The 18,617-nt window shown below is 55.2% G+C and overlaps 4 protein-coding genes across 4 annotated transcripts; 1 reads left to right on the top strand and 3 right to left on the bottom strand.

Annotated features, from left to right (window-relative positions):
- Positions 1 to 5,311: 5,311 nt before the first annotated feature.
- Positions 5,312 to 6,651, top strand: CCMA1212_003467 (uncharacterized protein; the record flags this gene model as incomplete). The annotated part of the gene is made up of 4 exons (XM_073700813.1): positions 5,312 to 5,315; positions 5,416 to 5,484; positions 5,659 to 5,864; positions 6,187 to 6,651. The coding sequence occupies 4 exons, from the start codon at positions 5,312 to 5,314 to the stop codon at positions 6,649 to 6,651; spliced, it is 744 nt and encodes a 247-aa protein (XP_073560101.1).
- On the bottom strand, positions 5,667 to 6,924 carry CCMA1212_003468 (uncharacterized protein; the record flags this gene model as incomplete). Its single annotated transcript, XM_073700814.1, has 3 exons — positions 5,667 to 5,965; positions 6,174 to 6,347; positions 6,510 to 6,924. Coding segments are annotated over 2 exons (417 nt in total). The 3' UTR covers positions 5,667 to 5,965; positions 6,174 to 6,345.
- A 444-nt stretch (positions 6,925 to 7,368) lies between these two features.
- Positions 7,369 to 11,181, bottom strand: CCMA1212_003469 (uncharacterized protein; the record flags this gene model as incomplete). Its single annotated transcript, XM_073700815.1, has 4 exons — positions 7,369 to 9,182; positions 9,243 to 9,421; positions 9,464 to 9,999; positions 10,306 to 11,181. The coding sequence occupies 4 exons, from the start codon at positions 11,179 to 11,181 to the stop codon at positions 7,369 to 7,371; spliced, it is 3,405 nt and encodes a 1,134-aa protein (XP_073560355.1).
- A 5,147-nt stretch (positions 11,182 to 16,328) lies between these two features.
- On the bottom strand, positions 16,329 to 18,602 carry CCMA1212_003470 (uncharacterized protein; the record flags this gene model as incomplete). Its single annotated transcript, XM_073700816.1, has 1 exon — positions 16,329 to 18,602. One exon carries the CDS (start codon positions 18,600 to 18,602, stop codon positions 16,329 to 16,331), a length of 2,274 nt encoding a protein of 757 aa, XP_073560467.1.
- Positions 18,603 to 18,617: the final 15 nt, after the last annotated feature.

Below are 18,617 nucleotides of genomic sequence, written 5' to 3' on the forward strand. Positions count from 1 at the left end.
AAATACGGAGTACGCCCGAGGAGGAAGGGAAAAGGGCAGGGATTTTCAAAGCTGGCAGCAACCCTGGCCCCCCGGCGGTGAGTTTTGCGCAGAAGAGAGCTGCATGCCCGCTGCTCTGTGCTCCGCGCTCGTGCATCGAACATGCATGCATCTTGCCTTTGCCTTGCCCACATGGGCTCTATCCTATCCATACCTTACATACTGTACGGTACAAGTGCTAATGTTGACGCAATGAGCTGCCGGATTATCGGTTCCTTTGCCTTTGATAGCCTTGACCGATCTTTACAGACGCCGTACGGCTTGTTGTTTCTGATGGGGCCCTTGAGGCAATTGCCCTGCTTGTTCATTCGGAGCACCCAATTTGTCCCTAATTCTTCCCGAACAAATCCACAGGCGTCATTCTACTCGAAAATGCCATCATTAGTTTACACGAAAAGCGAAAAGGCCATCCAGCAATCGGCCTAGCATTCATTGTCTAGCATCTCCAGCATCTCCAGCATCCTATAGATGAGCTTCTGTGTCAAATGTGGCGCAATCCGGAGCGACGGCAGCTTCTCCCACGACCCACCACCACGTCTTCAACACCAACTTCTTGCTTTCCCTCTCCATCCCTTCTTCACCTCCTTGCTGGAGAACCCGCCGTTGGCCCATTTATTATATGTACAATGTGCTCACACGTTGCATGTGAACTGCTGCGGTGTAGGGCAGAAGTGACCAATATGCAAGTGACAGCCTAAACGCACCGTGATTCTTCGTTGCAATCGACGCTGTATGCGTATGCGCGTCGTGGCAGTTTATCCCAATTTGGACAATTCTCAAGGTAAAAAGGCATTTCGCAAGATCAAGTTGCGTGTACCTGTATGAAGGACACATACTGTACTCCGTACAAGAGCTGTGAGATGCTGCCCCATTCTGCGAACGGCAAGTTTTGCTCACACCACACTCGCAGCCACAGCAGACACGTACCAACGTTGAAAAAAAAAAAAAAAAACGGTCAGACACGCCTTGTCCGCCTTTCCTGCATCTGCCATTCTTTTCGTCTTTTGTCGGTTGATCAAACTCATTTTCATAGATCATATGATGCAAGTACAGTTGCACAGTCATCCCTACCTACTATCATACATAACTGCACAGTATTGCTTTATACAATGATGATCTGAAGCTGAACAACTCGCATTGAAACATCTTCATCCGCTTGTGCCCCTCCCGCGGCTGAAGCTGTCATTGCCCCGCTTGCATCACCGAATTTAAATCACCGCTGGCCGGATCGCCCAGCCCGGATGGAGCAGCTTGCTGTTGTACTTCCGTTCAGGTCCCAACGTACTCATGACTTCAGAGCCGGCCAGGGTGTTACAAAAGTGGTATCATTCAAGCATGTACCTCTTCGTACAACCATCAATTGCATCATGGTATTCTCTCACTGTATGAAATACGAAGCAAGAGAACACGGCATATCCAATCCGATCCCGCCCCCCCTCACGATGCCTTCACCAGCCCTCAACCCCATGTCAGCCTTCATTCAACTCAGCCGAGACCGATTTTTTCTCTCCCCCCAGCAAGCGCTGCTAGCCGAAGTCCCATCGCTTCGGGACCAATCGCGGCCCTTGTCTCCTCACTAAAACGCAGCGGCCTGGGCCTTAAGTAGATGCAAGCCCAAGTGTTAGGCCAGCGATGCGGCTGTTTCAAAAGGAGACATGGCAGGAGAGGCCAGGCCCGGTCGAGACGATTTGCGAGGTGGCATAACTATTTGGAGTGTCCAGTTTGATGGCTGTTCACTGCATTTTTTGAACCTTGTGTGAAACATCTACAAGCTGCAATGCTTTGTATGCAAAATCGAGGAGTGGTACAGTACATAGCAACATGGGTAACGGATCCCTCCGCCGAGACATTCAACTGTGGCACAACCCGTTCCGCAGCATCGGGTCCGGCTAATACTTGTACACGTATCGGCTTAGGTTGGCGGACCTTCCACCCAGCTGGTTCTGTCATACAGGTAACATACAAGTAGGTAATAATCCATGTAGATAAATTGCCAATTCTCCGTGATACGGTTGACTACATGTACTGTCATCGACTTCAATCAACAAGCCCTCGGACTGGCTCACTGATTCAGCACATGACTTGGAATTGATTCAGTTGGACCCCTTGATCAACCACACACACCACCAAACCTGCACAATGACGAAGCCAGACAAACGAACTTTTCTTTTTTTTTTTTTCACCGCAAAATAATACTGCTGCCTGGATGACACACACACACACACACAACCAGCGGCAACCTTCACAATGCCCGAGATGGGCGGTACTCGGCTGATATTTTCCGCCAAAGAGACGGCTTCCCCTTGTTCGCGTATTAACTAGTGAGCTGGCTCATCCAAGGCATCCTTTCTCTGCGGCCTTGTCCGGTCTGGGTCGGAACTCGGACCAGCTAAAGAAACGCACCTTGTGGAAAAATGAATAATGACCGAGTTGATCTGGGGAATTCAATGTTAGAGCGGCCCGGCGTTCTGGTAGCTCTCTGCCCTAGGAAGGATGGCGTCGCACTCCAGTGCTGCGCCTTGTTTCTAGTTTACTACGTGAAGATTGTCGGTACGGATTCAAAGGTAGTTGTTATTGTGCGAACCTTGGGTAGTAGTTCAAATCTTCAGTAACACAAAGGCCATCCGCGAGTACCAATACAAAGGTGTCATCAGCAAAACCGTATGTACATGCTCGTAGCCGGTCCAATAAGATGCAATGGGTCAACGGCTGCACCTATCCACCAGTCTTCAACGCCCAAGGCTCCATCTGCAGCCCGTCATGTCTCTCTGTCTCAGTCCAGCTTGAAGACATGCATCGCGAGCGTGCTGCAACCCGAATGTACTGCACATGCAGGAGCACCATTGGCCTGCTGGAGCATTGCACGTTTCTCATTGCTGTCCTCATACTACTAAGAAACGTAAAACGATTTTGATGCCATTTGCAACGGCACCGGGAAGCGGACAGGACTGGCTCAGACTTGGGACCACTTGACTGGGGGGCTGCCCTACGCTAATGTACTGCTATCATTATGTACCTGCCTCTTCCTCTTCTTCTGCTGTTTGATGAATGATTCAAGTTGAACAGAGTCAGCTCTAGACTCCACCATCACTACCAAAAGTCCACAATGTCCGCCATACCCCAGTTCCCCCGCAAAGCACGGATCAAGTCTGTATAAATCCAGCAGAACATCGCCCCTCCAGGTTCTTTTGCAGCAGCAATTCGTTCATGTCAGATGCCCGCCGTCTCCCATAAGACGGCCAGCTGAACAAGAATCCATATGCGTTATCACGAGTACCAACATTCCCACTTGGGCAATCTATCAAAACATTGAGTCGGGGCCCAAAGTGGACTCACTAAGGTAGCAAAGTGAACAGCCCAATTTAGCCCAAGCGCAACAAGTAGAGAGGCAGAATTGGGCCACGATGCTCCTTAGATGGAGATCCAGACCAAAATATTACTCAGCCTGTAGATTTCGCAGGCTTGGGAGTTCAAGTCATGAGATGTAGAAATTCGATAGACAGAGCATGACGTTATTCTCTTGTGCCGAGCTTCTGCTCGTTTTCCCTTGTTCTGTTACACCCCTGGATTGCTGTCCCACCTGAGGCTATTCGCGACATACGCAGTGCGATCTTTACAATTAAGATGAAAGCGTGAAGCAGAGGTTTCGTGTGGAAATGGGTAATTTCCGGATGAAATTTCTCAATTCTTCCTTCTTTCTCCCGATCTTACTCCTTCACAAGTGCCCACCTCTGGCTTGAGCTGGGGAGCTTCTACAAACCCACGCGTTGACGGCTTCTAAGGAAGAGAAACGCCACTGCAGCTTTTACAGTACGTCTTGGTACGTGCGCTACTGTAAATGGAGGCGTCTGGCTTCATCTAATCCAAGCTCATGAGTCGCATTGTTTGTTTTGCGGGGCGGTGGAGTGTTGGAGAAGCCACATGCAACGCATGCAATCTCATGATTCAAGCCAAGAAGCATTTTGTACGGAGTGAAGAGGCATGATCGATCTTTGACGGGTAAAGGGGGAAAAGACGTGAGAAGCATCTCACGGGATAACCATTTCATTAAGCAGGAACTAGATGCCTGCGCCCCCCTCGTGCTAGGTTGACGATGACATGTCTCATTGGCAGAACTATATGCCGCAGGCAATGGTTCGGGCAAAAGCCAGCTGTTGGAGGCCGTTACAAGGATCTAGACGGTGAAGCTTGAGCCATGTAGAATTGTGGAATCGTCAAGGCGGTAGATAACCTGCCACTCCCATCGCTTCCTCCATGCGAATCGTATCGACGATGTGATAGCCAGACCTTGCGCAGATGACACAGCTTAATGCCGCACGCCTCGCGCGGCAGCAATCCCACAAGTTCAGTTGCACGGCATCTGCAAGCAGCAGCAGCAGCCATCCGCAGTATGTTAATGTATGTAGCTCTCATCTAGATCCATATGCAGGTGCATGCAGTCTGCAGGGTCCCGACTACTAGGAATACTACATGCTTCCACGTAAGGTAGGCAAGTGATGGGCGATGTAAACGCATATTTATCGCCGAATAGACACTGGTTTCGAATGGATCTAAAAGTACATGTGTTTTTGTCTTCTGGACTTGTATTGACCACATCTACTAGTACCTACATACCGTTACAGATGCCAATGTAGCTCTTGCTACTTCTGCAGCGTCATCTGCTACATGATGCCTACTCGACGACCCGAGAACGCTCCCCTATTCAATTGTTTCCCTTTTCAGTGGACTCGTGGAGCCTTGCGTGAACGGCCTTTGACGCAATATTCGAAAAGGGCCGCGATTGCTGATAGTCCTTGTCCAAATCGTAGATGAACGACCTCGAGCAAGACGCCTCAGCTAACAACCACACAACAACTACCCCAATCGCCTCGCAACACCAACACCTGCCCCTTTGCCAAAAGCCAACAACAATAGCTAGGTACAAAGGCTAAGAAGGGTGTTCTTCAAATAAAGATGAAAGGCAAGTCTCCAAGTATCTATTGTTATCCCGTCTCCACTGGAAGCCGCATCTTACATGCCTATCCCGAACATCGCGACTTATCTCCCCGCAATATCCACTTCTGACCGAGACAACTTGCCTCAACTCGCCTCGACTCAGTCACGTCATCAACACAACAAACAACAGCAAAACATCACGCTCGAAACCTTCATGAGCCTCTGATTCCATCGCAAAATAATCATATCGACAATGAAAAGGAGACGGAAAAGTGAGGAAAAGGGAGTCGGTCTGCCATGCCCAAGTCGCCGGAGCATACGGCGCTGCTGACCGGCCATGGGTCTCTCTCGGGCGACTCTCCGCCCGATGCCGTTGCGCCACGGAGGACGAGGACCTCCGGAGGGCCTCTTGCCCAAGCCGGCCGATGGACCGAATCACAGGGTCGGATTCGCTCCGGGGGGGCTCGCTCGGCGTCGGTACGAGCTTGTTCGTCCTCATCTTCATCCACGGTACGCACAACCCGACACCCCCATATCATCCTCATCTCATCCTCATCGTCACCTGCTGTACTAAACACCCCCCCCCCCCCAAACAACAACAAAAATGTCTGGCCTAACAATGATCCAAGGCCCCCTCGCATCCTCCCTCCACGCTCCCACATGCGCCCAATCCCTCACACCAAGCTACCTCATCACAATGTCCTCCCTCCTCCCCCTCCTCGGCCCGCCTCGCCGCCGTCCTCTCCCCGCGAACCATCGTCCTGCCCTCCGCAACCCTCTTCGCCCTCGGCAGCCTCGCCGCGCGGATCCTCGTGGGCGTTGGCGGCGCGGGAATCGTCGTCATGGCGGTGGTCTTTGTGATTGAGCTCACGGGGGCCAGGATGAGGGGGGTGATGATTGGGTTTGTGAACGCGGCGTTTCCAAGGGGGTGTCGGTTGGGGCGGCGGTGTATGGTGTTTTGGAGCCGGTGGTTGGATGGGTGAGTTTCCTCCTAATCCCTTTTACGTATTGCTTGTGCTGATATGGTCTTTTGATGCAGAGACCGCTCTTCTGGTTCCCATCGCCAATAGTCCTAAGCCAGCCTCTCCAAGACAAAGACTCGCCAGCATAGACTACCTAGGCGCCTTTCTCCTCGTAAGCTCATCCCCATCCCCATCCCATCTACAACCACCTCTCACCTCAAATCAACTCAAACTAACACACAAAAAACAGACCCTCACCATAGTCCTCTTCCTCACCTCCCTCTCCACCGAAATCCACCCCCTCCCCCTTCTCACCTCCCTCCTCACCCTGCTCCTCTTCACTCTCACAGTCCTCGCCCTCTCTATCCTCGCTCATCTCATCTCCATCCCCACCTCCACCACCTCCTCCTCCTCCTCATCATCATCATCATCATCATCAGTGTCATCAGTGTCATCATCCTCCCGCACCCCATTCACCGCCTTCATGACAACAATCCGCCTCAACGGCATCACAACAGGAATATCCCTAGACTACGCCCTCGTCCACATCCCCCACCTCTCCCACCCATCAACATCCTGCATCACCACCAGCCTCCTCGCCATCTTCCGCGGCTTCGGCGGCAGCTTCGGCACCTCCCTCGGCGGCGGCATCTTCTTCCACGTCCTCCTCCGCGCGCCTCGTCACCAGCTTCCTCTCCCTCGACGGCCACGGTGAACGGCTGAGTCCAGAAAGGAGGAAGTTGGTTGATGAACTGCTCGGGTCGCCGCAGCTCGTCTGGAAAGAAGGGGGTTTTGGGGAGCAGGGAGAGGGAGGTTGCGGTTGGGGGGGTATGCGGATGCTATTGGGAGCGTGTTGGAGGGCCGCGCGGCGTGCTTGGGGGTCGTTGTGATCGTTGTGCGTAGGCTGCGGCTGGGTGGACGGCGCCTGCTGGGGAGGAAGAGGAACGGATGGCGCAGGAGGATGAAGGGTGATTTGGTTCATGGACATGTGTGTTGCGCATATGCATCTATACCATGTCACTCGATATACCAGGCATCTTAAATTCAAAAAGCTGCAAGTAGACTGATCTTTGTGTTTCATTATTCTCAACATTAAAAGCATAGTTTTTAAAAGCAATGGTATCTAGACGACATTGGCCGCTTCAGGGCCCCAAGTCAGGTAGAAAACAGGAGCAAGACCTGCTTCGTTTCATCATATCATACATGCAGTAGCCTACATGGCCCCTTTAATACACGTCCTCCACCGATACATACACAAGCCCATTTGTAAGATTTTGTCAGCATATACATGCCCGCTCCCTGCCATTACAACTGCTTCTTGAATACGAGGTCTTTTTTTTTTCACATCCGGCACACGGAGAGCCCGCCCAGTCATCTATATCCTCCGGGAATCGTGAGAAAAGAGCAAAAAAAGAAGGAGGAAGAAAGTTCGTCATGGTGCAGTACCGCCCGTCAGGAAGAAATCAAGCTCGCTCTTCAACCCGCTGCTCTGCCGCTGCTCATCGTTGGCAAGCTGCTCCAAAAGGCTCATGAACGGATCCTTTTCCTCGCCCGTCGTGCCCGTGCTGCCCGTGTTGCTCTTGGTGCTCGGGCTGGGAGCCGTGGCTCCCGGCGTTGCCTGGCTGACCCCTGGTTGCCAGGTGGGCGGGCTGCCGTATGCGCTGGCCGATATCGTTCCAAACATGGCGTCGAAGCCGCCGCTGGCGTCGTTGATGACCTGCTGCTGGTGAGGGACGCCGCCGGCCGCGTGCGACGGCCCAAGGTTGTAGTGGAATGCGGGGCTGAATGCCATGCCCGCCATGGAGGCCATGTTTCCTGCGCCGGCGTGAGCTGGATGTCCGAGGCCAAAGCCAGCCATGGCAGGGTGGGCGGCCGAAGTGACGTCGACGGTGCTGCGCATGGCACTCATATGGTGCTGTTGCCGCTGGGCATCCATGTGAGCGGGCATCATCTCGCCCAGGGCACCCACCCCAGGCGTTGACGGCGCCGGCATCAGCCCAGGCTGCATGGGTACGGTCTGGCGTGGATAGCTCGTCACTGTCATCGTGGGCGTGAGAGGCAGAGGTATGCCCTGGACGGACGACTGCGAAGGCTTCTTCATCTTGGGGTTCGGCCTGTTCTCCGTGGGCCAGGGAGACTGTATATCGGACAGGGGCGTCGGCTCGTTGGAGTAGTCGACGAGCTCGTCGGCCAGGCTGAGGTTGGCGGTATCAAAGTGGAAAGTCAGACCCCCCGGCCCTCCAATGTTGGAATATCGATCGAAAAAGTCCTCGAGCTGGAAGCCGGGCGTGTACCGCATTGCGCTCCCGGTAATCGTCTTGACCAGCTCTCTGTGTGCCTCGTATAGTCGCTGGAGCATATCCCGCTGGTGCTGCACAATGGCCCAGGTAAACCGCAGGTCGCTCAGCAGCTGCATTTCGCGGGATAGGAAATCGGAAGATGAGCTAAAGACGCTGATCTCGCCGCTGGCGCCCTGCTTGCCGTAGTGGGCGCCGTGGATGTGGACGGTGCCGGCGGTGCAGATGCAGTAGCCGACAAACGACGGCCACTCGATGGTCTGCATCTGCCTGCCGACCTCGGCGAGCTCCGTAATGGCATTTGCGTGGAAAAAGCACATGTTGGTCGCCTCGATCTGCCACGACTGGTGCTGTCCGTTTCCTGCCAGCTCAGCTAGGCTGATGGGCAGGAACGGACGGTAGATCAAGCAGTGGATGAGGTGGTAGATGAGCTTGCACAGCACGAGGACGGTCGAGTCCGGCTGGCCAAAGAGAACATCCATCGACGCGAATATGCCGTCCGTGCCCGACGCCCACACATCGAGATCCTGCCTGATCTTGGACAGATTTGACAGCGAGTGCCAGGGGAAGTGCGAGTCGCCCTTGACGCCCCCAGCCGCCAGATAGCGGTTCGTCACGCCGAGGATGCGCGTGATGTCGATGAGCATGCCCGAGCTGCCCTGGGACTTTTTGCCGCTGCCCTGAAAGTACTGTAGGTTAGATCCGCAGAGGAAGAAGTCGCCGTCGACGGGAAGGCCAGAAACTGCTGGAGACCATGACGGTAGCCGCAATGCAATGGAATCGTCGCCAATGAGGGATGGGCGCTTGGAGCCGGAGGCCGAGAAGCGATCCAACAAGTAACATGACCAAAAGAGCTGCCGCCGAGTTTCGCGTTCCATCGGTGTTATCTGTGCTTGCTGATCCATCTCCCGGTGCAGTTCCAGCGCCATGATCATGCCAATGGCGTTGGCTAAACACAGGGTCAGAAATCGTCTCAATTGGAGCGCATCAGCTTCCCGGCGGGACATACTTATTAGCATAAAGGCCTTCCTCCCCTTGCCCGAGGCGGTATACGCAATCGCCAGTAGAACAATGGCCTGAAGATTGTCAATGGACGGCTCATCAATGTCAATGGCACTCCTGGCTCGAGAGGCATATTCGTCGCCCAGCTTGACGGCGGCCCGGAAACCGCGAGGATGTGGTGTGTGCCTGCGCAAGGGTCAGATAACTTGTACAGTTGGCGATCCACACGGGGGGACATGCCTGGCGGCGACTGCGGCAATGGCGTCAAAGAGGAAGGGAGGAAGCTGGTTGAGCTGGATGCGTTTTCGTATCACCGACTCGTCAAAGATGTGAAAGGGCTTGTTGTGGAAGCGCGTAAAGTAGGTGTCGAGAAGGGCGTCGGTCTGGATCGAAGGGGTGGCGGGATCCCTGCGGCCTGGATTAGCATTCACCGAGCACAACGGCAACGGAGCAACCAACCCAGCTGTCGACGTCTGTGGGGAGTACAGCGGCAGCTCAGTGACGTTGGGCGTCTTGTCCTCGGTCGCTCTCCGCTTGGCGACGGGTTCCGCAGTGTCTCGCTCGTCTGACTGCCTCTTTGTGGAGGGTTCAGCTGCTGCCGGCTGCTGTGTTGCCACTGCCGACGCCGGCTGCTCGCCTTCGGCATTCTTCTCCTTGAGCTTGGCCTCCAACCCATCCACTCTCTTCAGCAGAGCCTCCAAGACGTCCGTCTTTGGCCCGCGCTTCTTCGGTACAGCATCTAAGAGATCAATGTATGAGCGTTTCTGGTTCAGATTATGTCCTGACACGACGGTGACGCTTCCACAGAAACAAATTGTCTCGGGCGACGTCTGGACACTCGGCTTCCCGCCCCGAAAGTACGAGGCGGCACAGGGCACGTCTGAGCTTACCGTATATACACGGGCATTGAAACACCAAGCATGCTTCGCAAGAAGGGCGAAGACGATTACACTTGATCTAAAGCAAAGGGGAGGAGACGTGTCAGAGGCTGCGCGCAACACTGGCGTTCAATGAGGGGGCTACAGAGAATGGTGCAGAGCAGGAGTTAAAAGACAGTCCCGGCAACTCACCTTTCGCTTGCGGCACGACTTGCAGTTCATGGACTCGCGCGGCTCGGTGGTGACATTGCGAGCAGGCAAGCGCTCAATGCCAACCTGCGGCCGCTGGGGCGGCAAGGCCACAGGCTGCTGCGCAGGACGATGCGGAGCGTTCATCTGGCACGAGGCGGGCGAGGTATGCGCGGGCGCCCGGTTGGGGTTGGCGAATGGCTCCTTGGAGAGAGACGACACGCCGCTCTGCAAGCAATGCGGATGGCCGGCCGCCGCCAGCAGGGCGCCCAAGCGGTCGAGGGCAGAGCAGCGCGAGGCAGCGGTATAAGAGCAGCAGACAGCTGAAGCAAAGCCAGATGTGGCGGGCGGAGCTGCTGCGGAGGAGGAGGCGCGCAAGAGGGCGAGAGAGGCTGAAGGCGGCGAACGAGGGCCGGTCTGCGGCGCAAGCAATTCCGTGTTAGTGGTTATGGGAGGCGAGATGCCGGCGGCTCGCTCATGACCCGGAGTGGCCTTGTTGAGGGTTTTCGGCGTGCTGGTTCGTCTGTCTGTCGCGTCCGGACGAGCGAGCAGCTGCAGGTTGGACGTCGGTTTGGTCGAGGAGCTGCGGCGGCCGGCCCACCGAGGTTCTGGGCGTTCTGGCTGGGCTTTTTGACGTTCGACGATGCGCTGGCGGAGGATGAGGCGCGCCGAGAGGGAGAGACAAATATAGAAGACGAGAGGACGGACGAGTCGTGAGAGCCAGCAGCCGGGATCGCGGACGTGAAGCTTGAGGCCTCGGAGCTGCTGCCTCGTTGGTAGCAGGTTGCAGGTCCCCGGGATAGAAGAGATCAAACGGACAGTAGGAGCATCGAGTCTGGCCTGGCCTGGCCTGAGAGCCGTCGGCAACCTCCAGCTCATGTTCCGGGTTCCTTGTGCCTTCTGTTCCATTAGCCTACATGTACAGCTACAGCACAGGTCCAGGTCCAGGTCCAGGTACAGGTCCAGGTACAGGTACATGCACCACTGCAGCGACAGCCAGCCGGTGCTAACTCTTCTGAACCCGCCAAGTCCTTGCAGGCCGCCAGCCCGCCTGACCAGCCCCGTCAGTGGCCACGCCTCCAGCCTATCGCCAATGGACGGCTACTCCGCTTTCGCAGCCCGTACAGGTACAAATTCCCAATTGAGGATGGACAGGCATGAATCCATTCCGTCCTTTTGGCGCTGCGCGGAATTGGATCTTGTTCCAGAGCCGTTTGTCGCATCAGTTCTTAGCATCTCGGTGCCTCTCCGCGCCATAATAAGCTGTGCCGCACCTACCTACCTTAGTACTACTTACTAAGGCATCCATTGAATGATCTGTTCCTATCCCGTTCGTTCCTGTGCCAGAAGTAGGTACCTGTACTGCACCCGTACCGGTACCTGTCCATCGTTCTCAGTTACCCCTGTGCTGTGATGCTGCTAGCGGTCTAGTGCCCTCGTAGCCCTACTCGACCAGTTTGGAACCGCTGGAGCTCGCTCCCAATCGGCCGCCCTTGCTAATATCACTGATCACTGATCACCTCACGGCTTCTCCCCACTCGAGCACCCATGTCTGTCTTGCTTCTAGTCGCCGTGAGAGTTAATATGGAGTCGAATCAATCGCTTCGAAGCATTTTGCACAAAATAGCATCAGACTACCTGATTCCATTTCCGTTGCAGTTTGTGGTCCAATCACAAACGCCAGACTTGGAACATCATCACCAGGTAAAGGTACATCGATAGCATCACACCAGATCGAAGTCGAGAGGTTCACGTTCCGGGACAGAGGGCGTCAAATCATGTACAGCATCAATCTCACCCGACCTCTGGTGGCAACCCGTCAACCCTCACCACTCATGCAGTGAGAACCGCCCCATCCCCCAAACTCACCAGTCAGTCACAGCCAGACGGCACGCTGCATCTCACACCGAGAGCCAACCAAAGGCCTCCCAGAGGCATCCGTTCGGGTGCTCGTCCCGCGATGCACATGCCGCAGGGCTCAACTCAAAGGGACCCGGACGACTCTTGCCGGTTCGTGATGCCAGGGATTTGCTCCCAGTTTGGCATCATCGACGATGCGTCTCAACAGCCCCGAACAGCCGCATATGCACATACAGGCATCATCATCACCACCGCCGTCATCTCACGCTCGATATCGGACCAGGCGCATCGAATCGTCGGTAGGAGAAAAGGAATCAAACCTGAACGGCTCCCAGGGCGCAAATCAGTGGCTTGCTTACCACGTCAAGCCCGCATCGCCCGTGTCAGGGCAGCCAGGACGAAGAGCAGGAGGGCTGCAGGCCAGGCCGGGGGGGGCGTCATGTTGGGTTGTTTCTCTCTCCACGTCTACCCGCTCGTTCCCCGTCAACTGCTGCTGCTGCTACCCTCCAGAGTCGCAACCGCGCAAGGCAAGCGACGAACCACACCGGCTTGTTGGTTGTTGCTGCAGGGCGCAGCCGGCGAACGAGCAGCGAAACAGCATTGAAGCCGAGGGCATCGTCTCTTGGGCCGTTTTGCCATCCTGACTTGCGCCGTTTTGAGATGACCGGCCCCCAACTGCCGAGCTCACGGTGGCGGTGATATGCCGCCAAAGAGCCGACGGCGTGGGACGACCGCGGGGCTCATGCGTGTATGTGCGTGTGTCAGTTGAGTCGAGTGTGTGTGTGTGTGTGTGTGAGCAAGTGTGCATGTACGAGTACTGCCTACAACATGAACTCAAGTTGTCAACCTACGAGAAAGTCATATCAGGAGTTGTCAGTTGTCTCGTCCTCACCACGTTTCCCGCTCCTCTCTGCCGATAATACATACAAGCTGCCATCACTGACAGACACATGTCAGTACCAGGCAAAGGGGTTAACCAATGCTACCCTTCCCGCACCATGGCTGCCTTGTGGGGGAGTCGCCCGGGGTTCGTGCCGCGGCGAACCAGCACTTGAACCCGGCACAGCAATACCCCGTTCAGCATAGCTCCCAACCCCGGGCTCAATCGCCGTGTATGTATGTGCCATTAGCCCACGAGAAGTCCCGGCAAACAGGGGCCTCCTAGCTGCTGGGCTCGCAAGCCACGATGTCTCTCTTTCAGGGGGGTTCGCCCATTCCGTAGTTTCTGAACGCCAGCGCAAGCCAATTGCCATGACTAGCCGCTGCTGCTGCCTCACGAGTTGCAATCTTACAGCTTGTGAAATAGTAGTATCAAGTCAGACGCAAAGAGTCGGACAGAAATAGACGAGACACCGCAACCCTGAGCTGATTCTCCGTTCCCCCCACGCTCAGACGAGGTCAGACGGTGCACACTAAATGATAGACGACGGACGGCTTTGCACCTCATCGATCTGCGCAGCCTCGCTCTTGTAGCAGCAGCAGTCAATCAATAGACTCAACAACCATAGTACAATAAACAGAAACAAGACGGGGAAATGTCTACGCCAGCCTTGAAATGAGCGACACCCGCCCTGCACTTGCAGTCCTTTTCTCGGCGATACTAAGCACATCTCACGCATGGCTTCTCAACCACTGGCCCCTCCTCTTCGATTCTTCCATCATTTGTTCTCTCTCACGGAGGTTCAAAACGGCATTCATTACCATCAAGCCAAGCGCATAGGGAACCCAGTACTGAGCTGAGCCCGGGATTGATTGAAAGCCGTGATGCATTGCATGCAGACTTACTCGTGATCGTATTCCTCCTACCGCCCTTTGCGCTTTCAACCATCATGCCACGATGTCTCGCCAGCCGAGATCTTCCACATGGTCGCTTAGCCCGATCTCTGCCATGAAGCCCGTTGTTTATAAGAGCGCCCCTGAGCTTTGTCATGCAGGGGTATTTTTGGAAGCACATGTATTTATTCGGTCGGTTCGACCTTTCGCTGTGAAGTGGCGGTTCCTTTCAGATTGAGAACAGAGCTTCTACAATACATGCTCTCACTCATACATAAGGTACATTACCTACTATAAGGCCCTCGGCTCGTTGATCTGTAGCCCCTACAAAGGTACTTCCCAATGCGTATTTAACCCATTGCGCAGACACAAGATTAAGCTCTTCTCGTCTTCCAGGCTCACGTTCTTCTCCAGCGACAGCCCGTCAAAAGAGCACCAGACCCCTGAATCGACACCTACTGTACATACATACCTTCTGTACTATCCCCCTCCCCCCCTGTCAGCCCAAGTCCTTTCCTCCCGCCAACAACAAACTCTTATGTGTCAAAGTCCGGGGACAGCGTAAAAGGTTAATAGGCGCAGTGCCTTCACATGTGTGTGTCTGTATGTATGTATGTATGTGGTATTCCATAAGGCAACAACCCGACATCCCACCACCAAGCCAACCGTGCAGCCTCTTATCGCAAAGGCACGTCCATGACTCGGATGAGTTCATGTCCTCTCTCGCAGTACTCGTACTACTGGCTATCTGCACCTGACATCAACGGCAAACAGACGCGGATTACACTTAGGCAGGGCATCTTACAGATGCAAAAGCATTCCTACTACATACACATCGAAGATGGGAGTGAACGCTGCAGTCTTTAAATGCAAGCACAGGTGATAAGGAGGTCGGCAACTCGGTAACATCGCAGCGTCGCCGTTCAAACCGCAAAAACGCAGCCCAGAACAAACTGGAGTTCGGCAAGTCGACCGACCGTACCCAAATCCGTTCCATACATTCCTGTCAATACAACCCCCCCTTTTCTCCTCCTCGCCCTCCAATGGTAACCGGAGAGGCATTCCCTTTTTCAAGTCCCCCGCATCGGCAAAAAGACGACTTACAAACGACAAGCCCTGAAAGCTTTTCAATTCAGTCCTATAGGTAATACCAGGCACCGTTTCCACAAGGCATAAACCACACCTACCGAAACATGCAAACCAATGTTCCATACAAACTCCCCCGTACGCTTGTAAGTCCCTTCGTATACGAGTACACGACAAACCGAACCCCCCTCGCCTCCCCTCCCTCTCCCATGCCCTACCCTACCTCCTCACCTATCAAATCCCTTCCCTTCCCTTCCATCAACTGGATCCCCAACCGCAATTGTAATCTCGCCGCCCGGCTGCAATGCAAATGCAGAACCCTTCTAGGAGGGGAGTGGCAGCAAGGTAAGCTGACCCCAAAAAAAAGCTCGCTCCGCATATCACCTTTTAGGACAGCAACCAAACGGGTGCACAGCAGCAGCAGCAGCAGCCAGCACGACATGTAAGTGACAAGGGCAGGGTAGGGGTGCTGGCGCCGGAAAGGGTCCGTACGTGATTAGTTATCGTGGAGAGTGCGGGAGAGAAGTTCATATGCCGATGGTCCAGGCCGAGGGACAAGAGTGGTCTGCCTTACCCGTAGGGAGCTTTCACCGTACGGACGTCTATCCGTAACTGGTACCCCCAAGTTCGCGCCTCTGGACTTTGTGAATACGAGACAGCAAATCCTGTACAAGCTAGTCTTCCGTACTTCCATGGTACCGCTGCTTCGCTGCTTTCTTCACATCGAATGGCCCACGGCGATGATGGCATGTTGCAGCATGTAATGTAAAGTATGTAAGGTAGTATTTTCGATCCCGGACGCAAGTCTCCAGTGCTCCCTCCTCCTGCCCCTCGAATCCTCTGCATGCTCCGTGTATATATGGGAAAATGACAGTTTCCAATTCGATTGTCCCCTTCCTTCATCCCCATCCAATCGCCTACCTATATACATCTTGTATTCCGTGTATCACTCGTCAAGATACCGTACATTGAATGCAATGAACCCCACGACAATTGCGCCAGATGCATAAAACTGAAAAACAAAGATTGCATGCCTCCCCGTGTTGGCCTCGTTTGCAACGCCACAGACGCAAATTCAGCAGAACAACAGGAACCGGAGCATGTTCCAAGTCGGGTGTGCGGAGAAGAGTTGAAAAAGGCAGCTCAACAGCACAAAGCAGAAGAAGAACACAAAAACAAAAAAAGGATCCTCCCCTCCCTGGCCAGCCATCAATCGAGCGATAAAACAAGGTCCAGGCCAGCAGCTCGCAGTGGGTATTATTATATCAGCCGGATCCTTTCGAAACAAAAATAGACTAGAGATCTGCTCAGAATAGATTGCCGCTGGCCAGCCGCACGAAGCTGTACGGCACGTTTTGGCCCACCAGCAACCGTAGGCTCTCGACCGTCGTAAAAGCCGCCACATCCGCAGCGTCGTATGCGGTGAATCCGCTCTGCTCGGCCACCACGACAGGGTCGTTCTTCTGCTGCGAGGCCGCCTCAGCCAGGTTTAAAAAGACCTTCTTCGAGTTCGACGACCCCGGCGGACCGGCCTCTCCGAAAACTCGCAGCAGCATGCCGACAATGTTGCTCTTGCCGCGGCCGAGTGCTGAAATAATCACAAAGGGCGCGCGGTTGTCCGCCACGGATCGTGCGCGCTGAAGGCTCTCCATGCTGATAAACTGTTCGATGGGCGGCGCGTTGCGGGCCAGCCCAGACGGTGTCCTGAAGCCAACGGTGTATATCTTTGCAATCTTGAGCGCCTTGAGCGCGAAGAAGACGGGCGCGGCATCGTCGGCCGTCAACGCCAGCACAACGGCGGTTCGGCCAAAGTACGCAGAGGGTGCCAAGTCACGGGTCAGTGTGGACAGGATGCCCCTCCAGCTGGCATTGTCAAAGATGAGCGATGTGTTCGGGGCGAGGCCCGGCTGTCCTCCCGGCGGCAGAGTGCCGCTGGCATACTGCGATGGCGGCGTCGACGTCGATCCTCCCGATCCCGATGACGACAGCGACTTGACGACGATGGTGTCGATGATGCCGATCCCCTGAGCGGCCTCGGACAGCGTCGGGCCCTGGCCGTTTCGCAGCGTCGCAAACCACGGGTTGTGCTTCATGATGGTCTGGTATGACAGGCCCGGGTCGAGGTAGGCGCCCCCAAAGTCTCTCTGGTTGCACCACGCTTGGATGCCCGCCGGATTGTTGTGCTGGCGCTCCACGACGGCAAACTGATGCGGCAGCCCCAGCTCGTTGAAGCACTTTTCATAAAAGGGAGCCCGCGGCGCGATGCTTCGAGCAGCAGCGCTGCTGATGCCGTAGAAGTACTTCTTCGGGAGCTGGCCGAGGAGTGCCAGGGCGGCGTTGATCTCAGCCGTGCTCATCTGGCCGGGCGCGGCGATGATGGGCAGAAGAGGATGGGTGATGGGCGAGAAGACCGTGTTGAGCGTTCTCGAGAACTGGCCAATCTCGCCCATGTTGACGGCCGACAGTGGTGGCCCATCGGGGTACTGGGCCCGTATCTTTGAGCGGAAGTACTCGAGCTCAAAGTTCTCGTTGTGGTCGTTGATAATGGCAATCATCTTGACAATGTCGGCATACTGCTTCGACCTCACAAAGACGTCTTCTGCGTGCTGTGACGGCCACTTGAAGGTTCCCGAAAAGTCGTGAAAGGCAGACATGATGCGGGAGTTGCCTCTCTTCTCATACAGCTTCTTCCGTATGCGTTCCGGCAGCCACAGCTCGACGTCGATATACTCTACCCCCCACTGGATCGCTCGGTACAGATATTCATAGTACAAGTCGGGATCGTCCATGGGGAACTTTCCGTTCTCCTGCGTGCATCTGGTGGTGAAGATGATGGGAAGCTCGGTCCTCTGGCGCAGCAGCATGACCTGCTGCCCGACGTAGCTCAGGCTGGGGATGTCGGAGAAGCTGCCGTCGCCCCGGGGTTCACGGAGGAGATCGACGCGGATCTCGACCGCATCCGCTCCCACGGTCAGAATGTCCAGGTTCGGAAGAGCCGCCCGGACGTCGGGGAACGTGGTGGAAATGAAAAAGGTCCTCGGCTTGGCCATCAGCTGGCTGTGCGGGCTGATCTGGCCCAGAGTGAATGAGATGAATCGGGCGAGGTCGCGCCTGAAGAAGGGGGTCTCGGTGTAGAGAAACTCATAGTCGCAGTGGGCGGAGAGGTGCAGGTTCGGAGGCATGCCTAGGTTGACACAGTGAGCATTGATCGCTACGAGCAGCTGTTGGTCCCTGTCCTCCACGTCCCGCTGGGCCTCCTCGAGCGCAAGGCCAATCACGAATCCCTCGTCCTCGCGGTCGACGTCTCTGAACTGTCGCTTTAATTTAACCGGCTTGCCCAGCACTTCGGCGAACACGGATACAACATGCTCCTGTCCCTGTCCATAGACAATGACCACTATTCGGGAGTCTCCCGGCTGTGGCGCGCCCTTCATCAGCCCGCTGTCAATCATGACCGGGTCATTGTCGGTGGTCCCAGGCTCCTCCATGTTGGCGGCGGCCGAGCCGTTGTTGATGTGTTGTGACGATGCTGGCGCGGGAGTTGGCGACGGACTCGCCAGCAACTGCTGGACAGCAGCCATCGTATTAGCGATGTA

Source organism: Trichoderma ghanense (assembly GCF_004382785.1).
Source record: "Trichoderma ghanense strain CCMA-1212 chromosome Unknown scaffold_3, whole genome shotgun sequence".
NCBI classification, from domain to species: domain Eukaryota; kingdom Fungi; phylum Ascomycota; class Sordariomycetes; order Hypocreales; family Hypocreaceae; genus Trichoderma; species Trichoderma ghanense.